Source organism: Atheta coriaria, unplaced genomic scaffold, assembly GCF_025399875.1.
Source record: "Atheta coriaria isolate IRGN ID8LTWV9N9 unplaced genomic scaffold, Caltech_Dcor_3.1 hic_scaffold_5_pilon, whole genome shotgun sequence".
Classification (NCBI taxonomy): Eukaryota; Metazoa; Arthropoda; class Insecta; order Coleoptera; family Staphylinidae; genus Dalotia; species Dalotia coriaria.
In genome coordinates this window covers 1,876,887-1,904,039 of record NW_027045447.1, presented here as the reverse complement: position 1 = coordinate 1,904,039, position 27,153 = coordinate 1,876,887, and the positions used below count along the sequence as shown (strand labels likewise).

At 40.1% G+C, this 27,153-nt stretch overlaps 1 protein-coding gene and 1 long non-coding RNA gene across 6 annotated transcripts in view; one reads left to right on the top strand and one right to left on the bottom strand.

Annotated features, from left to right (window-relative positions):
* The window catches only part of LOC135791587 (LIM domain only protein 3-like), a 45,239-nt gene that overhangs the window by 2,949 nt on the left and 15,137 nt on the right, over nt 1–27,153 (bottom strand). For 4 of the 5 annotated variants that reach the window (XM_065302028.1, XM_065302023.1, XM_065302027.1 and 1 more), the window contains exons 2-3: nt 23,550–23,604; nt 11,039–11,274 (exon numbers count right to left, since the gene is read on the bottom strand). In XM_065302028.1, coding sequence (XP_065158100.1) covers nt 11,039–11,063 — 25 coding nt within the window. In that variant the 5' untranslated portion in view covers nt 11,064–11,274; nt 23,550–23,604. The remainder of the gene's footprint in view (nt 1–11,038; nt 11,275–23,549; nt 23,605–27,153) is intronic. The other variant, XM_065302026.1, reaches the window with a different exon arrangement.
* LOC135791589 (uncharacterized) overlaps nt 13,318–27,153 on the top strand; it is a 33,289-nt gene continuing 19,453 nt past the window's right edge. The window contains exons 1-2 of the long non-coding RNA XR_010548057.1: nt 13,318–13,448; nt 13,958–14,052. This is a non-coding gene — a long non-coding RNA (uncharacterized lncRNA). The remainder of the gene's footprint in view (nt 13,449–13,957; nt 14,053–27,153) is intronic.

Here is a 27,153-nt window from a genome sequence, read left to right as displayed (position 1 = left end):
ACTCGCAACGTCGCAACTCGATTCATGAACGATGAATAGCTTACGCCCCGGCATTATACACGTTCATTACGAGTACATACAGCATGTTGCCGATCAAGAGCATACTTTACTAATAATCATTTTAAAAAACCGGCTACAATCACGCGGCCTGAATTGAAAATTGATTAAAAATCGCGTGTGTTGGTTACAGTTTGGAAGAAGCGCGCATTTTTGCGCAGTACGTGAAGAAATTCAGTCGGTAGGCAGGCGGTGGTGGCAGTGTACAAAGCCAATTTTAATTAAAGCGATAATTAAAAAAGATAGGTATCTATTCTTCGCCCGGTGCGATGCTCGCGATGTACACGCGTACACGACGGTGCAAAACAAGCAACGAGAAGCGCGAGGGGTAGTAAAAAGTGTCGGTGGGGGTGGGAGAGAATCAAACTGTAAACGCAGCGCCTGCACATTCAACGAGCGGGAATAAAGTTTGCCAACTCCACTGCAAAATGCTAGGAAACAAAGTTTTTATGGGTAGTAAATGGGAGAATTTAATTTGATTCGTTTTTTTGTTTGTTTACTACGGGTTTTAAGAGTGTGTGCGATTTAGATAATTGTCAGACAGTGGAGAAGAATACAATGAGTGTAAAATAATGTTTTGAGTGTGAATACTTTGAATATACCATACGCTAGGCAACCAGCATTACATGTCAATACTGGTGTCAATATATATTTTCATTATACAACACGCTAGGCAACCAACATTGCATGTTACTACAGTGCTGCCACCATTCCAATGTGCGGCTATAGAATAACATGTCATTTTTGGCTCATGCGTATATTAAAAATAAATTTTATGTTTTTAGTAAGAAAATGTGTATAAAACAATGTTTTGAGTTTGAATATTTCAAATTCACAATACGCTCGGCTGCATTTTGTGTTAATTCATTAACGCCTGCTTCCGCATCGTGCATTTCATTAGCAATCCGAACAAATACGCTTTACTATTTAGAGCTGAGCCGTTGTTATTCCCGCAGCTTTCAAAGCAAACACAAATGTTTAGGGTAATAATTATCAACCAATTGTACAACCAACAAATCAACTGCATGTGTTCTTTTCCCTGCCATTTTACAGCTAGAATGCTGACATGCGTACGTCTGAAATAAAAACCATCGCAACAAATCGCTGTTCGAAGAGCTTCGCGCAGTGGCGGCACTAATTCAACGTGAAATATATTTTGCTTCGATTTTCCGCCGCCCGCCCCCGAGACGCTTCAAGCATTTCAACGCGATCCGTTCTGAAGGTGTGTGTATAATGCGCGCTCGTAAATTCGACAAAGATTTAAGGACGCCGCAGCGAAAAATACTTTAAACTACTTTATTATCGACTGCACACTTTTCCGAAAGTACTTTTTGCGCTTAGGAGCGCTCGGGGGATAACAAACAAAGACATAAATCGCTCTTTTTGATGATCATGCGGATGCCACTCGTTATACGTCCGCATTACATGTTACTGCAGTGCTGCCATCATTCAAAGCTGCTGCTATACAATAAGACTGGTCATTTTGACGCATGCGCACTGAGCAAATCAGACACAAATTTGATATTTTGACTAAGACGCAAAGTGCAACAACGTTTTACTAATTTAGATCAACATCTGCATATCGGAGTGGGATCGTAATGCGCGTCCGGACAAGTTTCCGAAACGGAAATGCAGGATGACGTGTCGAAACGTCGCCGCCACGCTCCCGATAGTGCCGAATTGTGTACCTACCTTCGCGAATCATCTTCAGCTATTAATACATTAAAGCAGGCGACAAACGCGCGCTGACAACTCCACCCCCGATCCTTCTCTTATCGGAAATTCGTCCTTCATTTCCTAATTACATGGATGGCGCTGATAACAGTCGTCAACTTAATGATGTGACGTTCGCGCGGATTCGGAAATTAGGAAAAGCCATTATTTGCGTTAAATATTCATTTAAATTTGCATAAATCGGCGAAACTTATGTGCGGATATTTTAAGTCGAGTATTGAGGTTATCAAAATGTCAAAACTCCATTAAAATAATTAGATCTGCATAGTAAATCAGCCCGGAATTGTATTTTTAGACATTTTTGTTAAATTTAATTTGTTGCAAACACAAAATGTTCAATATACACAAAGTTTACAAGTGCTGTTTGCCGCTGGGGAATGAATTAAAATGAATTAAACATAAGCGTCGTAAACGGAAAGCAATTTTATAGATTGAAAACCGTTTCCTTTGGTAAACTAAATTGGATTATTATTTAAATTCCACGCGTACTTAAATATATTAAATTGGTATATTGTGTTTCAGTGCATTTGCTGTAAAATACAAGCAGTTTAACAAACAAAAACGACGATTTCATCATATCATATCATTTTCATGATGACTGATGCGCAAACACACGTGACCTGTGTGCGCGTGTAATTCGTGTGTAAACCACCTCGAAATCACAAGCAAACACATCATAAACATCACGCACTCAGAGACGCTTTACACACCTTCTTGCGGGCTGGACGTGTGTGCACACCGATTCGGGTTATGTAAATGCAATCAATTAGTCGAGACACCTTTTTATTTGCGCTCGCAATTAGAGTACGCGAGCATTTTATTTCTCTGCCCACATTTCATACATCTAGTTATCACGGTGAGTGTATGTGTGTGCTGTGCGTGCGTTTGTGTAAATGTGCTGCACTCGGGCGAGCAGAATGTAGCAGCAAATTACAGACGTGAATTATTTACGACTCGCATTTAGCGTTTAGCCGTTTACGGCGCGGATTGTGAATGTGCGATGCGCGCAGCGCACAAAAAGGGACAATTAACACTTTTCAGGCTGCTACATGCGTTCAGTTTTAGAGCATGCATCGCAAATTAGCACTTAATTATTTAATTATTTATTTATGATGCATTACGTTGTAAATTGTGAACTATTCCACATTTAACGCATTGATTTCAACAAGAATACAAATATAAATTAAATTAAAACTATTTTCAGCCGAATTACAAAAGTAAAATTATATTATTTTGTGTTATATACCTGTGTAGAATAGATATTGAGTCCATAGAATATCAGAACAATGTTTATTTAAGTTTTTTCTTGAATATTTGAGCCCGAAATAAAGTTTCTCAGGAAGTTCCTGATTTTACCTACAGAGGGCGCTAGTAGTGTTAAAAAAAGATTTATTTTTATTATACAACTCTCAAATCTAATTAATAAAACAATTAAATAGTAAATGTTGTATAATTAAAACACAAAGTGGAAAAAAACATCAAAACAATCGTAAAACAAACACGTTTCGATTTAATTGCTTGAATAATCAATTAAATAATTTAATTGCGTTGTTCCCCGTTTATCCCATACACTTTTCAATTTGATTATATAAAAAACACACAAACACAAACACTCCACTTGAATCCAGTTGGTATTTAATTATGATTATACTAATTTATTAATTTTGTATAATTACGCAGCGCATTCTACGCATTCAATGCATGACTGCATTGAATTATGATGTACGGAGGTAATTAATTAAATTTTCCACTTGATGCACACACAACATTATCAGTATGCGCGCGTATTAAATTAAATAATAAACATTATATAAGTGGAATGTAATTAATTCCGCGCGCAAATAATTTCGAAAATTATTCCACTCTCTGGATATCATCAAGTCACAAATCACAAATCAACATTAATATGAATTTATCACCAAGCGCGGATGGTGTAAGTTAGGGTGGTGTTGTTTCAAAGTGAATTATTAGTTTATTAGCTTCTGACTGGCGTGGGCTAATAAACTAATAACACGGCGCGTGCTGATTAGGGCACTAACAGCCGTCTAAATGATAGTTACTGCCAATGCAGCCTCTGAGAGTCCTGATAATGGCATGGTATTGGATTTGGGATGATGGTGGTCCCTGTATGCAAAGCTGCGCCTCTTGCACTTAGTCTCGCATCACAATTACAGGGAGTCTAATGGTTTATTAGAAGCAAGAAGGATGAAGGATAATTAATATACCTAAGTGCTACCTAAATATACCTAAATATAGTTTATACTAGTTTTTGCCCACGACTTCGTTTCCGTAGTGTTTAATAAAACTGTAATTCATTTTTATTCTCCTGTTCTTTAGAAAAGGACTGTTTTTTGGGTTTTCCTAGCAATTATTCGAATTTTTTCGGCGTAAAAACCATCCTTGGACTTTAACGAACATTTTAAAAAAAGAATTGGCCAAATTAGTCCAAGCGGTGTTGAGTTATGCTCTTACCAACAGAATTTTGCAATTTTTATATTATAAATACTAGCTTTTGCCCGCAACTTCGTTCCGGTAGTGATTAATAAAAATGAAATTCGTTTTACTCTCTTGTTCTAGACATAGTAAGTGTCAATTCTATCAATAAGATTCGCAAGTTTATTTTAAAGAAATTAATTATATAAAGAATTGCTAATAATGCACTTCAGCGCGCCATCTCGGATTCAAATATTTAACTATAACTATGATTGAATCTCAATGCCAACTTTTATACTATAGAAACAGGCTGTCTTTGGTGTTTTCCCAACAATTATTCGAATTTTCCTCGCCGTAAAAACCATCCATGGACTTTAACGAACATTTAAAAAAATAATTGGCCCAATTGCTCTATGCGTTGTTGAGTTATGCGCTTACCAACAGATTCTGCGATTCATTTTTATATTATAGATTAGTTTCAAAACAAAACGAAATTTTTTACTTGTGGACAAACAATAAACTATTTTCAAACATTTATGGTTGCTGGTAAATGTCAAGATGTGAACCATTTAAGTGTGAAATATATTCGAGAGTGCATTCTGTGATATCCTTTTAAAATTGTTGTATATCACTGCTCCTTGCGTCGCTTTGTTGTCGTTTCCTCCTTCACCTTCTCAAAACCGCTTCTTTTTCCAACGCATTAGATTTTCATGACCGGGAAATCAGTTGTTGCAGACCGCGCGATGAAAGTAAGACGAAAGCGTGCGACGAATTGCGTAAGTGCAGCGAAAAAGCAAGCCGCGTTTTCGAAATAATAGCGAATTCTTGTAGCGGTCTATTAGCGCCAGGGATTTATTTTCATTTGGGTGGAAATGCGCAGTAAGCAATGGCTCCCAAGACCGATATAAACTATTTCACACCGGAATAAATCCTTGCGAAGAGATACGTTTACATAACCTGAAAAAAATGCAAAGTTTTTAAGTTTTTCTCATGCTGAGAATAATCTAAGACATTATCCTTCATTTTACTTGTATGATTATGCGAGGTACTTAAGAACTAATCCTCTTGGCGGAAATTGCACGAACAATTATCCACCGCCCGCTTCCCAATTTCCTTTCTTAGATATACGGGTTTATAATACCACGCACGCTGATAGTTGATATCCTTGATAATGCCCCTTAATTATTCCCGCCTAGATTAATCCTCGAAGAGTTTCGCAACTTTTTTCCTCTTCTTTATAATATTCGAGTGCCATTAAAGTTAATTATCCAGCGGAAAATGTGATCCTTTGTCCTTGAAATTCAATCCATCATCATTCGGAGCTCTAATCGTTTTAATCAGGCGCTAGCGAGTGAAGGATGTCGACGGCAGAGGTGGATGACAGGTAAGCGCAACCCCTTCAAGGCGTTCAACCTCTTCAACCTCGTTTAAAATCTTCATTAACGATGTTCATTAACGACGCCAAAGGACCCGGTCGAGGACTTAGAAGCATTCCAACTTTCCGTAAGACGCGATCCGATGGAGTTCTCGCCGCTTTGTAATTTTATATCCTTCGAGGTGATATCCTTCTCATTGAAAACTTTGTTTTGTTTTGATTTGCAGCTCAAGAGTACAATTAGTTGATTTAATTTCTATCACGTTGTATATATGAGAATATTTTTGTGTATGGTGGGAAGTCTATATTGGAACGACATGACCAATGTTGATGGGCGGCCATTTGCTAATGATACGCCGTTGATTTTAAACAATTCGTTGATGGAAATGCGTAAATGGAAAAACTGTGTGCGTCGCGCCGCTTTCGGCTGATGTGAAAGCATCGCGTGATGGACACGCAGAAACCACTTTGGCTAAATTGCCTGCGCGCTTTCAGCCGTCGTAATGTCGCACATCCAAAAGCGGCGGGCACGGGCGCGCACTTTGCGTTCCACCCGGCGGCGGCGGCAGCGGCCGAAAGCCGCCCGGATGCGCACAACTTTCTACATAATACATAATGACAGCCAACATTCAACACGAAACAACACTCGTTTGTTTCCATAACTTTTTATTATTTATTGTCGGCTCTTTCATTGCTACTTTTTGTCGCGCTGAGCGTTTTTGATTTAAGTGCCTCACTTAACGAATAAACACTACACATTATCCACATTTAAATACCAAAAAATCAAGCATTTTGTAGCACAATTTAAAGTTAAAATGAAGATTTGAAGTTTTACGCAGAGAGTAATTACGTTCTTGGGAGAAATTAAAGATTTAACTCGCATGAATGTGTAACGTGTGCAATTTAACGAGGCACGCTTGTCTTCGCTTGCGGGCGGGCGAGACTGGCGAGAGGGATTGAAAGAGCGTTCATTAGTATTGTATGTGCAGTAATTATCTTTGCCTAGTCGGCTTTCGCGCCCCGCAAGCTCGCGCATCGCCGAAAAGCGACTGGAAGACACGATCCCTCAACAGCCTCAACGTTAGACGTGATTCCAACTTTCTGGGCGCGCTCCACTTGCCAGTTTTACAACATCTACAAATCTACAGGGTGTTGTAACCTCCAAAACCTCAAACCTAACTTTATTTATCTACCCCTATAAAAATATTCATTAAAAACATAAAATTTGAATTGTTTTAGGTTGTAAATATTGAAATACAAGAAGATACTTGATAGTTGATACTTTTGACGCTGAGAAATTGCGGAAACAAGAGGTGGTCGTTGATTCCCACACCCCGGGCACCAGCTCCTTTGGCTCTGAGTCTAGTCTAGTCCCAACACTCCCAGCGCAATTAGCAGAGTTCCTTATTAATTAATGCGAGCCGCTTAACTGGCAGTTTGCTTAAGATTCGACTCGACCGTGAGCACCCGCTCTCAGCCCCCTCGCGCGTAAGGGGGTCTTATAGCAGCCTTCGCGTGTGTCCTCTCTAACAGCTTTCCGAGATGAGCGCGCAATGAGCTGAACCGAGGCCGGATATGAGATCGTTGCATGGCGTCGTCGGGCACATATCCCGGTCGCCTAATTTCCTAATATCCTCATGCGGCCAAACAGCCAATCCACACCCCGAGTATCACTAATATAGACCCCAATATGGAATTTAATATGCGCACTTTATCGTTCAATTAATTGAACAATACCTAATTACGAATTGGTCCTTTGTGCCAATGCGGAATGGGATTAGCTAATACAGGGTGTGTATTGGGGAAAAAATTGCATGTATTTAAAGACTTTTTGCTCTTTATTTTAGTTGGCGTCCGTGGGGGCGAAGCAGAAGAATGGCAGAGGAAGAAAAAAAACGTGGACGAGTCCTTTTTATTGACGCCTTTCATCGCCGCCACGCCGCGATCGCTAACTGCCATTATGGGCCTCTTAAGACTTATAAAGGAACCAATTTCGTTGCCAATTTTTCACATTACTCCAATGGCTCCACAACTCCAAGTTCGGAACTTTGGCACGCTCGAAATTTTTATTCATCACGTTCAAGACATTCGGGACATTCAAGATGGGTTGAGTTTTCATTTCTCTGGACTCCACGAAGGTATAATTTAATTTCTACGCGTTATTTAACCTGTAGTGTAATGTGGGTTGCCGAGTGTGAAATAAGCTTACAGTGAATTTTAAAATGTAACAATTGATTGCAGGAGAGTAAAAAAAACAGGAGTTTTATGTAAATTGTGAGGGCGTTTATGCGAAATGCATTATCAGGGACTAAAATCGGCCGCCATCGCAGGCCATCACATCGCATCAGAAGCGCGTGCGATGATGGAAGGAAAATACTAAAAGCTCATTCATCGCCGCCGCCACCACGCCGCAGTGCTGCCGATGCGCTGATAGCATTTACCATTCCGCGATGAGCGCGGTTTATATTTGCTGTTTGGTTTACACTTGCACACAGCGGCGGCGCGATGGGTATTAGCGTCAAAAGCGCTCGCGCCGCGCGAGCTTTCATTTACATAATGGAAGAACAACAAATGCATTTCGTATTAACTCGAGTATACAATATACAAGTTTACCAACAACGAGTACGGCTTCATACAGTGGAGAAACACTCAGCGTGAATTTTGCGTAAACACGCCGCAATCACGACGAAAAACCACGGATTTAATTTTATTAATTAAAAATTACATCCGCGTAATTATTTTCATTATATCCATCATATCAGAATATGCGCGTGCAGTAATAAATCAACAGATTTTAATTACTTAACGTCGAGGCGTTTTTCCGCGTTGTGTTTAGCGGTCATTTTTCATACTACAATTTTATAGAGTATTCAAATATACGGTTCTTTGAAATTTGTTAAAACGGGCAATTTTCCTCCGATGCGGCTGATGATGATGGCTCTTCTTCGCGCAAGAAAAACTTTTATGATTAATAACAATAAATATCCGTTAAATGGATAGCCGCCCCCCTATAATATGCGGCCTCTTTTCGGGCGTGTAATAAAAATAATAATACTCTAAAGAGCGTGGAGTGGAAGCGCGCGCCACTCGCCTCTAAAAGAAAGTGTTATTAGGAAAGTTTGTTTATTACGCACGGTGGTGAAACCGAATGAACCGTATGTTACTGTCTGGATATCGCATCCTGATCGAAGTAATAAAAGAAAAATTTTAAAGCCACACGAACACATTGTATATGAAAATTCGTTTAGTCCTGTCGGTCGGTGGCGGCAAATTGAAAAAATTAATTAAACTCGTAGCTTCTTTCTTTTTTAACTCACTTTTACTCACGACGAGATTGTCCCAGGCAAGACAAAAAGCCCTCGGCTCGTTTAATTACAACCGTCGAAATTATAATTTGATTATTAAAAATTTAAAAGTCTCCGCGCCTCGCATGTCGCCGGGCGCGCGCGAATGTTAATTAAATTGCGCTTCTCTCTTTCGCCAATTTTCAGCTGGCGCAAACTTTTTTCCATCTTTTATTATGCGCGCAAATTGGAAGGGGTGTCGAATAAAGTGAAACTCTTTCTTGCCCTCCTGCGTGATTTCGACAAAGGCGCAGGACGAGCGAGTTGCGAAAGGAGAGGCTAATGAAATGTCAGGGCTCGAGAGATTGTGATTAATTGTAAGATAGCCAAACCGGTACAACGTATACAAGCAAGGCGAGGTGCCGGAAAACAAAGGACATGAAATGCAAGATAATTTCACAGACATAAATAGAATCTTGGCGTTTTTAACTGGTTTTTGGTTTATATCAATATATTTATTAGTTATATTTTAATTAATTTTTACTTTTTGGTTTCTCGGGCTCAGTATGCATCAATTTCATCAAAAAAATTCACAATTTTATGTCACAAATATTAGAAAAACAAGTAACGCCATCTCTGATTGACTTATTTAACTATAACTAAACCTCGTAATTGTGTGTCAAAATGTTAGCAAAGCTAGTGGCGCCCTCCATGATTGAATTATTTAACTACAACTAACCTTAACACACTGTAAGTAGTAATTTTAGTTATTTTAATAGTTTTCTGTTGTTATTACAGGAATTGAATCCAAAATCTCCAAAATTGTTTCAATAATATAGATTGTAATAGAAAATAGGTTATGTCGCGCACGTTTATTTTGTAATGCGAGAGTAAATGAGATTTACGATTGTCACGTGTTGTTGTCGGTGTGCAGCTCAATTTTCGTTATTTTCGTATATTCGATTGCCGCCGTCGGTCAGGCGCGCACGCGGGTGGCATGCCGCCGCCGCTCGCGCTCGCTTTCCGACAGTTTTCCTTTCGATTTATTTCGATTCGTTTTATCGCGATCGCCGCTCGCTCGCGCGCCCGAGCGGAACGCGGCGAACGCGATAGAGACGTACGCCCGCTGCCGCCGCCGCCACCTAGCCGCGCGGAATCGAGAGGTGGTGTTGTTTTCAATTTTCCAATCGCTTCCAAAACACGCGCGTTTCGCTACAAAGAAAAACACGTATCGAATGTCTTCGTATATGGAGGTCCAATGTTTCCAGTTTTTTTCAATTGCGAATATCTCGTAAACTAAAAGTGATAGAGACGAACGGATTGAAGATTCTTAATCTATGTCAAATTCTCTATGAGATTCAATTGAGGAGGACAACAACCACAGAGTGATTCAACGGTTATTTGGAATTTTTATTTATATTCGTAAATCACAATAATAACAATTTAAAATATTTTTTTTCTAGTTTCACCATTAAAACGTCAGTTTTTCCACGGTTTTTACACACAAAAAGTGGTACTTTACACATAAACGGCCAAAGCCGTGACTAAAGTACTTTAGTCATGAGTTTTAGTCACGGGTTGGATCACCGAGGCTAAAAATTGTGAAACAGTCGATAGATTAAACTCTCGCTATGCTCCCTCTTAATAAATCTCGTGAGTAAAGCCCAAGTTTAGTCACTTGATACTTAATATCCTACATTAAAAGATTTCTGAGTGAAATATAAAAATTGTAGTTTTGTTATTGATTTTATTTGTATTGAATGTGTGTGTGTTTAGATTTTAGAAGGATTTAGATGCGACACGGCTGCGAAATCATAAATATCACGAAAAATCAAATATCCTCTGACATATTCTATAATTCCGCGTCCGATTCACCGCCGGTGGCGCACGTGCGAAGCGTGCTGGATGCGAAGGCACTCACATATCACCCGAACAGCGTCAGGGCTACGAGGACGTATTGCTTACATTCGTCCTGCTGCGTCCTTTCGACGCTTTTTTAATGCCTTTTCGAGTGTTGAAAAGGATAAAATTCGCGTCGGCGTCAACACGCGCATATTTGCACGCCGCGTGAATTTCAAAACAGCGAAAATATTTTCACATTTTTAGAAAATATCGTCGATTAGTTGATTATAGTAGAAAATAGGAGAAAACTTACCGGTGCCATTTTCCGTGCTATGCATCGCCGATGCTTCCGGTGCGGAGTGGCGGCAGGCCGCTCCCGACACTCTCAAACGCCAACGCCGCCGCACCGATCACGGCGCCTCATTGTCCCGATGCACTTTGTGTCCGTGTGCTCACCCCCGTCGGCGTGCTGTGCAGCCAATTTAATTTCGCTTCGATTTGTTTACACTTTCGTCGCGAGCGTGGCTGCGTCTCCGAAAAAATCGCATCCTGTAAACAAAATTCTAATTAATATAATATACAGTGTGTCATTGCACAGAAAATACAATATATAAGTTTAACAAGCAACAAAAACTGCAAATTCAAGTAAAAGAGTAAAGAAAAGCCGGAAAACCATGGGAAACGATGCAGAAAATTGACAATTCGATTGTAGACGATCTATTTTCTCAATTGGACGTAATATTTGACACAAAATATCAAAATGGAAGACGTTTTTATTCAATGTTTAACAAAAAATTGGGTTTTTTGGTGTTTTTTGTTTAAAATGATGAAAATTATTGTTTTTAATAGAAATATTATGTGTTTTTTGGTATCACTCGGTGATTCTGTAAATAAAGCGAGTAAACTGGGTTAGATATCATTGGAAGTTATTCAATTTAACTCAGACTATTGGAGATAATGGTAAAAATCCAATTTTACTCGCGAGTGCCTTCGCCTCCCTCCCGGGCGGTGGCGCGCGGCCTCCACCGCCGCAATCGCATCTTCGTCGTTTTCCCTCCGCGCCGTTTCGGTGCTCTCCTTCGCATCTTTTCTCAAGCGAGTGAAGGGTAAGAGCCTTTGCTTTGCGATACATTAAATAAATCTTGCGCTCTGATTTTTCGAGAAGTTTTAATGCCGCTTGACAAATAGACAATTAAGTTGTCTATTCTTCAAGTAAAAAAGTAACATGTTTAACAGGTAATATGTTTATTGTTGATAATTACAAAAAGGGGGTCATCACGACGGCCACGGTTAGTGTATCAGCTCACGCGGTTCAACCGGCATGCTGGGCCTTGGCGACAACGGTCCAAATCGCTGGCCCAGCCTATGCTCTGTCTGTGGCTCGTAACTGGCATACATATCGTTTATGCATCATTCCACCAGAACACCGTCACTGCTAGACTCCGACCCTTGGAGTAGCACCTGCGGTTCGACTTGACTCTTTCCCGAGCGCGTACCGGACCCCCGATGTACTATGCAGACATGATTGTATTTATACCCTAGATGAGTATAAGTCTACAGAGAGAGAAGTATTGTTTAACATTGAATTTAAACATGTTTACAAACAAATATTCAAAATTTACTTCTACAATATTGTTTAAAAATATGTATAGTATTGTATATTGTTGTTAATATATAAAGTTTATATCTAATTTGTTTAAAAAAATTAGTTTTAGTATAAAATGTCTCTTTGGCAAAAAGGGTCCACGCGACGGCCACGGTTAGTAACCACCAAGAGGCGAGATTACTTCACAAGTTGTGAAGATACGATTTCGTGCGTAATCAGTACTTGACGCTTACTGCGCGTCAACCATTTTCCGACACATTAGACGATTCTTTAAACGTTCGATGATAGATTGATATCTTCTACTAGTTAAGTGATTCAACACAGGCGGGCTAGGCTTGCGCCCTGCCCTTATTCTCACGCACCGGTAACATGAGATTTGGGTTTTTTCCCCGAGCCGTACCGGACCCCCGGTGCCGTTGCTTCACATCGCCATATTTGTAATCATTAATAGAATGTTTTGTAAGAGAGAAACATAAGCTATAAAATAGCGTTTAAAATATCAACAAGTAAATGTATTATATATTCACTTCTACAAACAGCTTCGAAATTACAGCAAGTGTCAAATACCAGCATTTATAACCAGAAATATTTATTAGTTTACTGAAAACAATTGTTTTTATACTCTAAACGTTGCGGAGGATGTGATAGAGTAAGAAAGAATGTGACTGTCTCCAGACTGGTTTTCGCACTGCACACGAGTGACCCTCAAACCACTCAAAAAACGAAGATTAACGAAAATAAACGAAGTGCATTCATGGATGTATTCGCAATTCGCATTCGGTGCACTGGCAAACGTTCATTTAATTAATTGGTGAAACATGTACTACAACTCAACACGAAAATGCAATTCAGGTAAAATTTAAATAAATATGATTGTTGTTGATCTGAAGATGTTTTTGAATCCGACAGATAGCGCTGCGTTCGCAGTGCGAAAAATTCAAATTTATTTCAATTTCAGTTTATCCCGGTGGTGGCGTTGCGATCCAATTCATGAAAATTTTGCAAGTTGTGTTATTGTTGTGTTAAAATAAATCACGTACTAATTGAACAACTACAATAAGTTATAATTAGTGTGTAAATGGATTGTGCAAATAAATGACTACATCTTGCAGATTAAGTGAGTATTTTACCTGCTTTTTTAATGAAATTTACGCGAACGTACGTCAACAACCATTCTAACCTAAACATTTATTTGTGAAGTTTATAAAATTCATTTACATGTAAATCATTTCACTGTCGATTATCATCCGCGATTCTTTTTATTAAAGTTATCGATCGCGGATCACGGTCGGCAAGTGATACAGAATGATGGAGCGGCGTCGACGGCGATAACGTATTGTGTAAACAATAATTACAGCGCTCTATTATGTTCGGCGCGCGCGCGCTCACCGGCCGGGGGCGGCTTTAATTACTCGCGTCATTCGCTCGAGCGCAGCTGAACGCGCGCGCGCGTAATTAAAACTAATGAACTAATTCATCATTAAACTAATTTGCGTTTCGCAATCGCGGCGTGGGCGCATATTGTTTACTAATTGCCCATTACTCGCACGTTTAATGTGTGCTCGAAAAACGCGCCGGTACAAATTAGCACTACTTGTAATCAAACAATTGTTTTTTAATAAAAAGGATCTCAGCCAGTGCCACGGTTCGTAGTTTTTTCGGAGTTCCTAGCTTATACAGCTTTTACCAACGACGACGGTACCGTCCAGTAGACAGACCAGGTTTGTAAGCACTCATGTTACCGGTGAGCATACGCTTAGCGATCATAACCCGAGCACGTTGCGGACCCCTGCGCATCACCTAACAAGTTCCTCTTTTATACCTGACGCATATAAGATTCGCGCGTGCAGAAATATTTTATTTGTTTTAAAATTACGAAAAAATTAAAAATAATCAAATTAATCGATCTCTACAGTATGATACTAAATTAAACAAAGATTGTTATGTTGAAAGAAATATTTAAAAATATTGCGTGGTTTTTGCGTAAAAATTATTTTTACAATTGTTTTGTTGCTATAAGTAGTTAATTAGTGTAATCACCACATCTCGGAAATTCTCCGACAGGCCACGCTGGAAATTCGATTGTTTCAGTTGGGAGGTCGAAGTTGGCAGTTGGCAGATGGCCGTTTTCGGCGCAATTAGCAATTTCGTAATGTGTCGACCGAGCGCCGCGTAATCCACTAATCAAGGCGTTTCGTTAGCGTTAGATAATGGGCGGCCACCGCCCGCTCCGCTGCCACCACCCCCGCCGCCATCAGGCGTCGTTAAGCATTTTCGCTACGTGCGTTCCGCGTTCGTTAAGGTCGTCGTCGGGAGCGAGAGCGTCTATTTGTCTGTCCTAATTAGTCGAACGGCGCGGCTCGTTAGCAGCGAAAACGAAACGAATCTGCTCCCCGAGAGCAATCCGACACAAGCCTCCGTTTGACGGCACGTAATTCGAGTGCCACCGGTCGTTATCCACAAACAAACAGACACAACTCGTCGAAAAACAACTCATAAACACTGATTTCACGCCGAGAAAAACCAAAAAAGTAAAAAACTCGAAAACACTCGGTGTATTTGCTAAGTAACATGTCAGAAATGGTATTTTTGTTGCTTCGGCTTGCTGTTGCAAGTGTTGCGACTCGTGATGGTTTCTAATGCGAGTCTTGGGTGTGTCAGAGGGGTGGAAGTGGTGCGAGTATTCGAAATGGAAAATCTAAGTGTGTTTTAAAAGCTTTTCTGACATCTTGACCGAAACGGACGTCGGCGGAGACACGGAACGGCTTTCAATACGCTTTTCACTCTTTTCACTCTCGGCTTGTTCCCCCTCAGCCGCGCCGCCGCCCCACAACACCCTACACATCGACACTACTTTCCTTTTTTCGGCCCTTTTTCCAGCTTCTTATTAAGCCACTTCAACATTCCAACATTTCAAACCGACGACGACGCACTAAACATTAACTTAAAAAAGCAACGCAAATAAAAAATATAAATGCGTGATGTGTGATGTGGGATGAGAGTTGTGGCGAATGCTGCGAATTTGTTTGAAGTCGAAGAATGCCGGGCGTGAAGAAAAAAATACAACAAAAAACCCACCACAAGAAGCAAGAGGAAGAGTGAAAACAACCCTTCGCACTTAGCGTACTTCGGACAAGCATTTTAAACCGAAATAATGTTTTGTACTCTCGGCTCTCCACTCAATCTACTCAGACTGCGCTCGGGCGGGCGCTCCAGTCGACTCAATGTGCACTTACATACACTTACATCCACTTAAGATTAAGGCGCTTTTTTCGCTTCTTTTCAAGCATTGTATTTTCTTATACTCCTACTTTCGCTTCAATTCGCGATTCTTTGGCGTTTTATTTCAAGCTTTCATTACTTCGACGACATTTATACTACGGGGACGGGAAATACCGGTATCGATATTGGTATACCGGTATTTTTTGGGTAAAAAACCGGTATTTTTTATTATAATATCTTGATTGCAATATTTAATAACATATAAATTAAAAATTAATATTTTTTTAAAAAATTAATATTGGTCTACCGAAAAACCGGTATTTTTCTGTCAAATACCGGTTAAAAAATAAAATTTTATAAATACCGGTATACCGAAATACCTGTATTTTTGGTTCAAATACCGTTGTTTTTTTCAATATGATCTTTCGATTGCAATATCAGAAAATAAATTAATTAAAATTTAAATTTTACAAATACCGGTATTAAATAAAAATTTCACAATTTTAACCTTTTCACACATAGATGACGCTGCTGGTCATACAATTAAAGAAGTAGCATCAATGGATTTGTGATCAAAAATTGCATTGTGTCAGATTTTTCACATTCAATTATGAAATTCGTTAGCGCACGCATTCAATAATAACAGACATTGATTGGAATTACCGACTGCGAATTGTGTCGAATTGTAACACAATGCGAATAACGTGTCGCCGTCCCCATGCCATAATCAACCCTCCCCATACACAAAGCCCAGGCGCTCGCAATTGTGACGTGTCCAATTTTCAATTTTTTGTTTAATTTTAGTTGTGCACGCGTTTATAAACCTATAGCGCTTCCAACTTCAACCGAATCCGGCGCGTGGTTTTGATTGCGTTCGACATGCGTTTAATTAAAATTTCACTTTTTGCCTTTGGTTCCTAATTAATTTCTTGTCGCAATGCCAATTAGTGCTAACGACCATTATACGCGTGCGTGTGTATTTGCATCCGATGAGCGCAAAAGTATCGAGAATTGCTCGAAATGACGAGAAAGAAAGAGGCGCGCCATTTGCGTCTCTTAAAAACTCGACACGTGCCCCCTTTGCGGACGCTCCGCAATTTTCGCATTACGAATTCTATATAAAGAATGCGCGCACATGGAAAACTAAAATGTCTTTGCATCCGGAATGCAGGCAAGCGCGCGCGCGCCCAGATAGAATTTAATTAGTAATTAGCTTAATTAGTTAAAGTCGTAGAAAATGAGACGATCTCGTCGTTCGTCTGTACGTGCTGTCGAGAACTCAATATACCGAGTGTTGTAAACACGTAAAACATTGAAATCTTCACTGTGTGTGTTTTATACGTTGATGTTATTTGTTCGGAGGGTAGACTACGACTGTACGAGTACGAGTTGCTGTTGGAGGCCGCAAGATGGGGACAAAACGTGAAGACGCGCGCGCGCGAGCGAACCGAATGCCCGCATCTTATTTCAATTAGTTTAATTAATGGCGGAAATGTAATTAACGTCGCCGTCTTACGCCCGTTTTCGTCTTCGGCGAGCGCGTCACGCGAACGCATGCGATTGTATAATGCGATGCAATTGCGGTCGAATTGCGGCGCGTCTAAATTCGGTAATTAATGGTTGAGATGCTATGTTGATCATTCATCACACAGACAGTTTCTCGCACAGCAAAATCTTAATAAGATATGCTAATTTTTTTTGTTATTTTTGGAATAAAAATAAATTTTTTATTGAATAAAATTTTTGCGGTGAATAAAAAATTCGCAATCAACAAAATGCATTAGATTTCGACAGGTCATACATCAGTTGTATCCATCAGTGGGTCGAAAGTGTGAAATCGAACTTTGTTCTCAGTCGGTCCACGCAGTTGAGCTGGGCGAGAAAAAAAAAAGGGAAATCGCCCCTCGTTTTCGTAATAATGCGCCGCGCTGCCGGCAACCCCGGGCCGCCCTTTTCGCTTCTTGCCTTTCATCCGACGCGCCACGCACGCGGGCAAAACGATTTCGATTTCAATCAGCCGCGGCGTCGGCGGCGCCAGACGAAAATCACTTTAGCGCTCGCCGCGCGCCGAGCACGTTTCAGACGTTCAACTGATAGCCAATCAGTAATCGAAATTCAACAAATCCGAGCCGAAAACGCCGCCGCGCGCAAATGAAACATATTGACGCATTGAAAAGTCAACAAGTCATTTTTTCCATCTTCTTCGCGCCGCGCCACGCCGCGCCAGGGCTAATCAATTCGCTGGAAATGAAATAAAATATTATTGTCGAGCCCCTCTCTCGCGGATATTAAAGCGCGCGGAAAATAAACCAGAACGACAGAGTGAAACAGACGCAAATATCAAAAAAAGGGAAGAGGAAAAAATGCAGACAAAACGAATGACGAAGGTCGTGGAGCACAGGCCGATTTCGATAATAAACCAATTTCAATTTCGTTTTCAATATGATCGCATCAAGATTAGAGGCGAAGGGCAAGCCGTGGAACGTGACGCGCAAGGGAGCAGAGAGCGGAGAAGAAATATCAATATATAAGTGCCATCAATAAAAATGATATAGGCTTTTACTCCAGCGATACAAAAATATTGCATAAATAGTTACATCAACGTCGTCTAGATGGCGCTACACTGTCCAATTCATTTAATTCCTCGTAAATCTCTCGTTATTTGATTGAATGTAATCTAAAATTAAATAAGACGAGATAAAATATAATGACGTTGAGTAGTAATATAAACCCTCGGATATCGCTGCGCGGAATCGAATAGAAGAGGAATCGAACGAAATTGCAATTTTTTTCGCATTTTCTTTTGCTTCGATTTTATTTTCGTCATTTTTTGCCATTTCGCTACATATTCCGACGTTTAACCATTAAACTGCTTAGGCAATAGATAAATAATTTCACAAATCGTATTTGTATCAGACTGTAGGTAGTTAAATAGATTACTTACAACGGTACAATCGAAGCAAAGTTAAGTTATACTTTCGGCTTGATTTCTGAACGAGGGGAGAAACGAATATTGCAAATGTATTTTTGAAGGAATAGAAATACGATGGAGATAGCATAGGATGGAGGCGGAAAGAAGGAAGAGGAAAGGAAAAGCGGGATACATCCAATTTTAAACTATCCAATTTTTCATTTCGGATTTAATAACGTCAGTCGAACGGGCGAATTGCCGCTCGCGTGGCCGCTCCCGATGCTTTCTTTTCGTTCTGTCACTCTCGGCCGCGATGGACAAAGAAAAAATACATCGAAGACGTGCGTCTTGGCTCACACACAGTCCGTTCGGATACTTTTTTCGGGTACGATATCCAAGTCGGAATCGAAATCGAAGTGATCTTGATGTTAAACTGGCCAAAAGACACAAGTTTTAATAGATATAATAGATTTAAGGAAAAAAATTGTTTTTTGTCGATCTATTAAAATAAATTGACACCTGGCGGTATACGATGGCTTCTTGTTACGCGTCGCAGTCCTTATAGAGTTATCATTAAACCGCGCGAGAGTGAATCAAGAGCGGCGGCGACAAAAAGCAGAGAAAAACGCGGCGTGCTGTCTTCGTATATAGTCTGCGTCGGTGGCGGCTGCTCGTTAATAATAACGACCACAAATTTTCACCTTGTTTGCAACCATTTTTCATTTTTAAGAGAACAACTTGTCTGTTTTTTTCATAAAAAATTTATTATTTTGATTTTTTTAAGAGAAAAAAAATGAACTCAATGCAAATCGAAGATGATGTTGATGTGTTTATGGTAATGAGTGAGCGGAGCGAGGATGACGCGTTATCGAAATGCTTTTAGCGACGGCGGCGGCAGATCCACCCCGCGCGCTTCCATCGCAACCCTTTTAGTGGAAAGTGCTCATAGATGCTCACCGCTCACTCAGCGTGCGGCGTTCCCACCACGTCACACCGAAACCATTCATAACAATATAAAGTTTACATTTTCGATGCAATTCCATATAGATTGCAAGTATTTTCAACTTAAAGTAATTTTTTGTTTTTATGAAGATAATTATCAGTGCAATCAAGTGAAGTTGTGCTGCAGCTGCATAAGCTCCACTTCACAAACACTCAATCCATTAATGGCTCGTAATAATAGAGGGCGGTAGTGTATATATGTAATTCCAACACCATTCCTCTCAATTACAGCAGATTAGGCAACATAACCTAAGATAAAATGTATAAAAATGTACGGGATATAAAATATTTGTTTCCGGTGTTGTAATTTTGATTTATCACCGCATCTGTGTGTATCTTCGCGCGCAAATTTGTAATTTAATAAAGTTTACTTAGTTAGATGAGGTTTTCGATGTCGGCGTGCGGCTCCGGGCGCTTCCGGCTTTGGCGCACGTCGTGTTATTAGAAAATGACTACCTATCTAGCGCGGCGTGGATGTATGGGAAAACGGAAACGGAGCATTTGTCAAGTCGGATCAACGCCTTATCTCTGTACAACGCCGCCGATGCTGAAGTCGGGCGGGCGGGCGGGCGGTGGGCTTCGTCGTTCGGTTGTCGTGTCGTCGCGTGTCCTAAGGGGGGCGGCGAGTGCGCTGATCCTGCGACAAGGCCGCACGGACACGGGACACACGTCGTCGCCGTCGGCGGCGCGCAAGCCCTTTCTGCGAAGGCTTCGACATTCAATTCGCTCTGTTCATTACCGGCTTACGTCGCTTTGACATTTAATTATTTAAAGTGAGCGCCCGAAAGCTGGCAATATCGAAATAAATCCACTGCGAATCCAATTTCCCAATTTCGTCACATTTCCTCTCTTCTGTTTCGAGGTGGAAAACGTAAGAAATGAGCCGGATTTGTGTTTGGGGGTTTAGGTGTGGTTTTCAGCCTGTCATTTGTCAGATTACGCAGACTTTATGAAAATGTTGCCACGGAATCATTAAATGTCCGTTTTGCGACTTTATCTGCGCGATTTTCGAACTTCATTACACATGTATGGCAAATGTATCAGCTCAGAAGTGACCATTCGTTCCCTAGCGCCGCCCCCCACCCACCGAATCGAATGCATTTCGCATTTGGCGTTTTCAGACTACGGACTGACTTTCCATTCCATTCCGACTGCTCCAATCCAATACTCGAAATAGATTAGATAGCCGGCCGGCCCGAGTGCAATACACACACACACACACCAACCGACCACATTCACAAGGAGACGTATCACCTCTTAGTTGGATGTAATGCGTATACAGGATGTGCAATTTTTAATATTTAATGCGTTACCCAAGCGTAATTTGTCCAGAATGCATTCGCCCTATGCTATATACTATATGCAACCATATGTACATTAGTTCCAAAGTAAGGTTAGAATTCGCCAGTGTAGGCAGTGCACTTTGCACTTTAGGAAAGTGACCGAAAGGTTGCCTACCAAAAGGGATGGTCACTACTCGGTGTGTGCACTTTCGGAAAGACGTCGCTCGTCTCCGCCGTGGAAGGCACTTAGTTTAATAACACTACATCAACACACACCGCGTCCGACCGAGGGCGGCATTGATCTCCACTTCACTTTACTTTATTTCGCACATACGGAATGCAAGCAAGGGCCCCAGTCGCCGCCGCTCTTTGTTAAAACCACCAGCGTCGGCCACATAAATACTGCATGCGCGCCGGCCGCCACCGCTGCCGCCGCCGCCGTCGACGTCGTGTAGGTGGAAAAAATCACTCAGAGCTAAGAGCTTATCGCTGCTCTCGGACTTCGGGAGTTGATATCGCATACAAGGTATTCGAAAAATGCATTAGCCGAACTTTCCGAGCGCCACTTTCGATACAGTGACAATCCGCATTCGCCAAGTTAATTAAACTTTTACTTTGAGTGCTTCCAGCGCGTAAACTAATAGTGCTAAAAATATGGATTATATCAGAGACTACGAGGAATTTCATTAACATTTATCTCACGGTAAAACATTAAACATACACAGAAAACTTTCCAAGATATAAACAAAAACAAAAATATTAAATTTTTAAATTTTATATTGACATAATAAAATTGAAATCAAAATAACTCAAGAACTAATTAAATTAAATATGCGCTCTAACCTGTCAAATGTGTAGAATTTAATCAGCTTTCATATACAATTTACAGAAATTAATTATCTCTAATGCATTCGGAGTTATAAAGCAAATTCGAGGCGAAACTACTAAAATCCTAAAATTTAACATGTTTCTATAAAATATGGAAATAATTCGCTTGTCAGAGATGATTATTAAAATACCACAAGTCCAAAACACGCTCAATTAAATACTCCATCATATCAAATGTCCAAATTACGTGCTTAATTAATCCGCGCGTCTGCAATCGTAAATTTGGACGCACAAAATAGATTTTCGAAAGTTGCTCACACACTGTATAAACTGTATAAAAGACCACCAGGTTGTAATGGAATTAATACCACACCGGCCGGTAATACCTGCTAAGTGAATATGTGGATTTATATCCTCGTGTGCGTGATACACGTACATCTCTTAAGAAGAAATTCTGTCGGTGTTTGCGTGTGTGTGTGTGTTCCGTACGTGCGCATCGTCTCGTCCGTCTCGGCGTCTCGTCGGGGCACCGTGTGCGCGCACGTAATCCATATCGGGCGAAATTAATTAAAGCGATAAATCATTCCGAGTCAATCCGAATCGGTTAAAGTGAATTAAAAGCTTCCACACTCACATATTCACACATACACACACGCGTCATGTGTATGCGGGACGCTTACCGAAAGAGTTGAATTATATTTTTGCGCCCGGCGCGCATTAAAACAAAACGGCAAGAAATTGATTGCTCAGTTGAAGGCTTCGTAGAATGCGTGTTAAGCAGCGGGGCCGATTATTATCCCGCTGCGCGCTCGACCCGGCCGCAATAATACGGAATCATTAAGTTTACTTATTATGGTGCTTGACTGCACCAGCACCGTTGCTATGCTTCTAGATGTTGCTCAGTGTCGCAGAAAATACGAAAAGTCGAGTATTATCCGCTAGAAACTCATATAATGTAAGGAGGGATAGGGTATAAGCACGTCAAGTGGCGCCACCTAACGGAACATATCCTTAAATTTTGTTAAAGTTTACATTGCGATAAGTTTGTTATTTAAAATCATAGAAATTTGATTCAAAGGTCATTCGAAAGGTAAGGTTAGAAGATTAATTGGCAGTTTAAATAAATAATCTACAATGTGTCAGTTTAAAATTACAAGCAAAAAGGCAAAAAATGTACTTTTGAAGTTAAATATTTAAAAATGTTGAATTTAATTATATTACAAGTGGATAAACACTAAAACGTGAAAAAATGTTTGAAATAACAAATTTCCCCAATGCAAATTCAAACGCCTTCGAATTCCACGCACATTTCTACGTATTCCGGGAGTAAGATTACAGTGTCGCGCCGTGTAGCGAGCTTAGCAGGTGTAATGCGTGCTAATAAATCTTAAAGTTCTTTAATTTGATTAAAGCGGCGGATAAAAGCCGGTGCGCCTTCGTGCCGACGACGCGAAACAACAGCGCGCGAAGCCCTTCCGCGTTGTGTAGACGCCGCACAAAGTTCACCACCACCAACCAACCCCCGCCGCCCGAACGGCATTTATAAGGCTTTCGCGTCCTTATTTCGCTCTATTTTAATCCCCGACAAATAAGCGTCGCGTCGCGCACTCCGCCTTGGACTAATGGCTCATAGAAACGGAAAGCATCTAATAATGTAATAAAAGGGTGCGATATCAGACGAGAGAAAAAAAAAGGGGTGCGTGCCGTACATTATAAAAACTTTGCGTATTGTTGAAGCTTGTTTCGTTTTTAAACGCGACGTCGACTTTTCCTTGGCGCATGATTTACGAGGTTTAATTAATAATGCATCACGTGATAAGCATTTTCCATTTTCGGGGTTAGTTAATATTAAGGAAGTGTGAAACGCGACGAATTGAAAATTTCGTGTGTGCGTCGATTAAAACTCGGATTTAAGCGAGAGAAAAAATGTTAATTTACTTTTGCGCGAATAAAAAAAGTAACGTAAACTTACCAACTTAATTAACAGTTAATTTCTTGCGTCGACGTTCTTGAACTTTCAGCGCGCGCTGGAATCAGAAGAAGCAAAAAATAAAACGTTATTGCATTTTGTTGCTGCGCAAACATAAATAATGCATGCTTGCAATCAGCAATCAGCACACACATGGTCAGAAAGTCAGCAATTTGATTAGTTCTTGTTTACGCGCCGCGTACAATGTCGCCAAGCCAATACACTGCCATAAACATAAATACGCCGTGAATTAACGCGTTAATTAACGCGTCAACCATGGCGACTTATAAAGCGATGCGCCTTCGAAGAAGTCATCATCCGCGAATAGCGCTTAATGCGACATTAATTCAATTCCTTTTAGACCATGTGCAGAATTCTGTTTCACCGTTAATGCAGCTGTTGAACTATGCAACCAAATACACACGGCGTGCACCGTTACGCGTAGGTATAAATAAAGAACGAGAATGAGAGACAATGAAAATAAGGATCATAAAGGAGTCCTCGGTGGATTATACGAGGACTATGAGGACAATAAGGACGAGACCTGTTGCTGCACCGAACACATTCGTACGCAGCGTGGTAAAAATACCTGCAAAATTCTCTTCTCTGCAAAACTACAACATGTAATTTTATTATTTACTAGCTTTTGCCAGCGGTAGCGTTTAATAAAAATGTAATTCGTTTTTACTTCATATTCTAGACATAGTATGTGTGTCAATTCTATCAATAAGATTCGCAATTTTATTTTTAAGAAATTAATTATATAGTGAATTGCTAATAATGCACTTCAGCGCGCCATCTCGGATTCAATTATTTAACTATAACTATGATTGAATCTCAATGCCAACTTTTTTAGAAAAGGACTGTCTTTAGGATTTTCTCGGCATTATTAGAATTTTTCTAGCTGTAAAAACCATCCTCGGACTTTAACAAACATTTAAAAAAAGAATTGAGCAAATTGGTCTAGGCGTTGTTGAGTTATGCGCTTACTAACAGATTTTACGATTCGTTTTTATATTATAGATTACTCTACGATACTTTATTCAACAAAATATGGTGAAATTTTAATGACATTCAAGAAACATCTTTTGATTCTTTACTTTGCGCATCTTTTCGCTTGTTACAAAACTTTCCCGCTCTGCGATTTTTTTGTGCGTTGTTATTGCGATCATAATTACGGCGGATAACGACGATATGATAGCGTTTATCTCTGTGCGGCGCTTTTTGATAACCAAGATAACGACGTTCGGTGGAACCCCCAGCGTCCCTTCTAATGACGATAATGATTATTATAATCAGCTTCGTTTATTTTCCCCGGACGGACACCTTTTAGCGCCCTGTTAAACATCTTGTAGATCATTATTTCTTTTTGTTTTGCGCTGCTTGGATTGCATGCCGTGGACACGCTCATTATTTTAATTCGCGCGAAAGTTGTGCGTATTTTTGAGTTTTAAAGGATAGGGAAATGTGTGCGTGTGCTGTCTATTAGTTTAGCAACCCTCCGAACGCAGCAGGCGGGAGAGGAGTATAGAGTGAGAGTAGTATCGACGCTTTAGTGAAGCTTAAGTAAGCTTTCCTCGCGTGGAAAAAGCCGCCGCGTGCGCTCGTATATTGACTGGTTGAGACCCGCTTTTCTGTCTTTTTCGTTCTGTGTGTGTGAGTGGGTGTATGAGGCTGGGCTGTGAAAGAGTGTCGTGTTACATTACATTATTGCACCGGCGGCCGGCCGGTGGATGCAGGAGGGCGGCGGCACGTGTGTGCGAGAGTGGCCGGGAAATGAAAAATCCAATTTACCTTATCGCCTGGCTAAATCTTGACCAGCGGAATGGAAAACTCGTGTTAGAAAATCAACCTTCGACGAACGACCGACGCCGCCGCCGCTGCCGCCGACGAGCGGGCGAAAGTGCGCGCGTCCTGTCTCTGCGAGAATATTATATACACTCTGTTCGGTTTTGCAGGCGCATTTAATAACATCAAATTGATAGAATTATTATTTTCATTTATTTTTATTTTCAAATATTAGCAACTTTTAAACTAAAGAAATAATTTGAATTTTGTTGTCAGTATGCTATAGATAATTTATTTAACTATTTATATGCAAAATTTCAGTACTATTACTTTAATATTTACAAAATGGCGCTTAAAAAACTAAATGATTTCAAAAAATGTACCAATATAATTAACTTCAAATTTAAACTTTAATAACTTTCAAACAAAATTAAATATTTGAAATTTGTTTTTAGGAAACGCTAGATAATTTATTTAACTATTTATATGCAAAATATAAATGCAATAACTTGAATATTCACAAAATGGCGCTGAAAAAATAAAATGATTTCAAAATATTTACAAAAATAATTTACTTCAAGTTTAAACTTTAATAACTTTTAAAAAAATTAAATATTTTGAATTTGTTTTCAGGAAACTGCAGATAATTGATTTAACTATTTATGTGCAAAATTTAAGTGTTATAACTTTATTGATAACAAAATTGCGTGTCAAAAATGAAATAATTTCAGAAATTTTGAAAAATAGTTTTCGTCAACTTTAACTTTTAATAACTTTTAAACTGAATTAAATATTCCAAATTTCCTTCAATATCAAATTTAGAATTTATCAAGTTATAATCCTACCAATTTGTAATAATGTACCATTAATATTAACCAAACTACACACTAAAAATGTCAAACGCGCAAAAATAAGTTGTGCACTAAGTCAGTTTAGCAGTAATATGGATTAAAACCAATTTCCAACACGTAAAACTAACGAAAATGCGTCTCCTCCACAACGCGACGGTAATATTACAAAAGTTGTAGCCACCGCCACCGCCGCCGACGACGGTCGTAGGCGGCCGTAGTCACAGTTGACAACATATTAGGTCTTACTAGTTGACTTAGTCCGACACCCTCCGAAGTCGTTGGTTCGTGCGGCGTTTCGTGTCCTTAAAGGATTTGCCATGCAGCGTTTTAGTCCTTCGCCGCCTGCTCGCATGCCGTCTATATATATAACGCGCATAAAATCCTCTCGTCCTCCAACCGGCAGGACCTCCCGCAACGCGACGCTATCACAATACATCCAGTTAACGTTAAATACACACCGAACGCATAAAACGAAGCACCGAACGTAAAATATTCTTTATTGCGTTTTTCCTTCCGGGTTTCCCGGCCAAAGTCCGCCCTCCCGACTTTACTACGACTACCGACTCTCTGGTATTCAACTTGTCCGTCTTTAACACTAGCAGTTTTTCTACTTTTCATGCGGATAAGCACATAAATCGCGTTTTTTTCTTCTTCTGCGTCTTTCGACGGCCATTTTTAACAAATTGTTATGACACATCGTATGGAAGGTCATTCGATCAATTTGCCACTCAAATCTTCTTCGGGAAAGTGCGCGAGACTGCTTTTAGGGGCGAAGTTTAAGAGATTTTTATTGAATTTAAAGTTTGCTCTTGTGTCTCCGTCTTTTGCGCTCGAAACGAAACAATATACAGCTTTAGAATGGCGTTTGTGGGTGTATGTGTGTAGATGTGGGTGTGTACGCCGGAGAAAAATGGGGGAAATTTAAAAAAGTTTCCGGCCAAAGTTGAGAGTTATAAAACGAGTCTGCT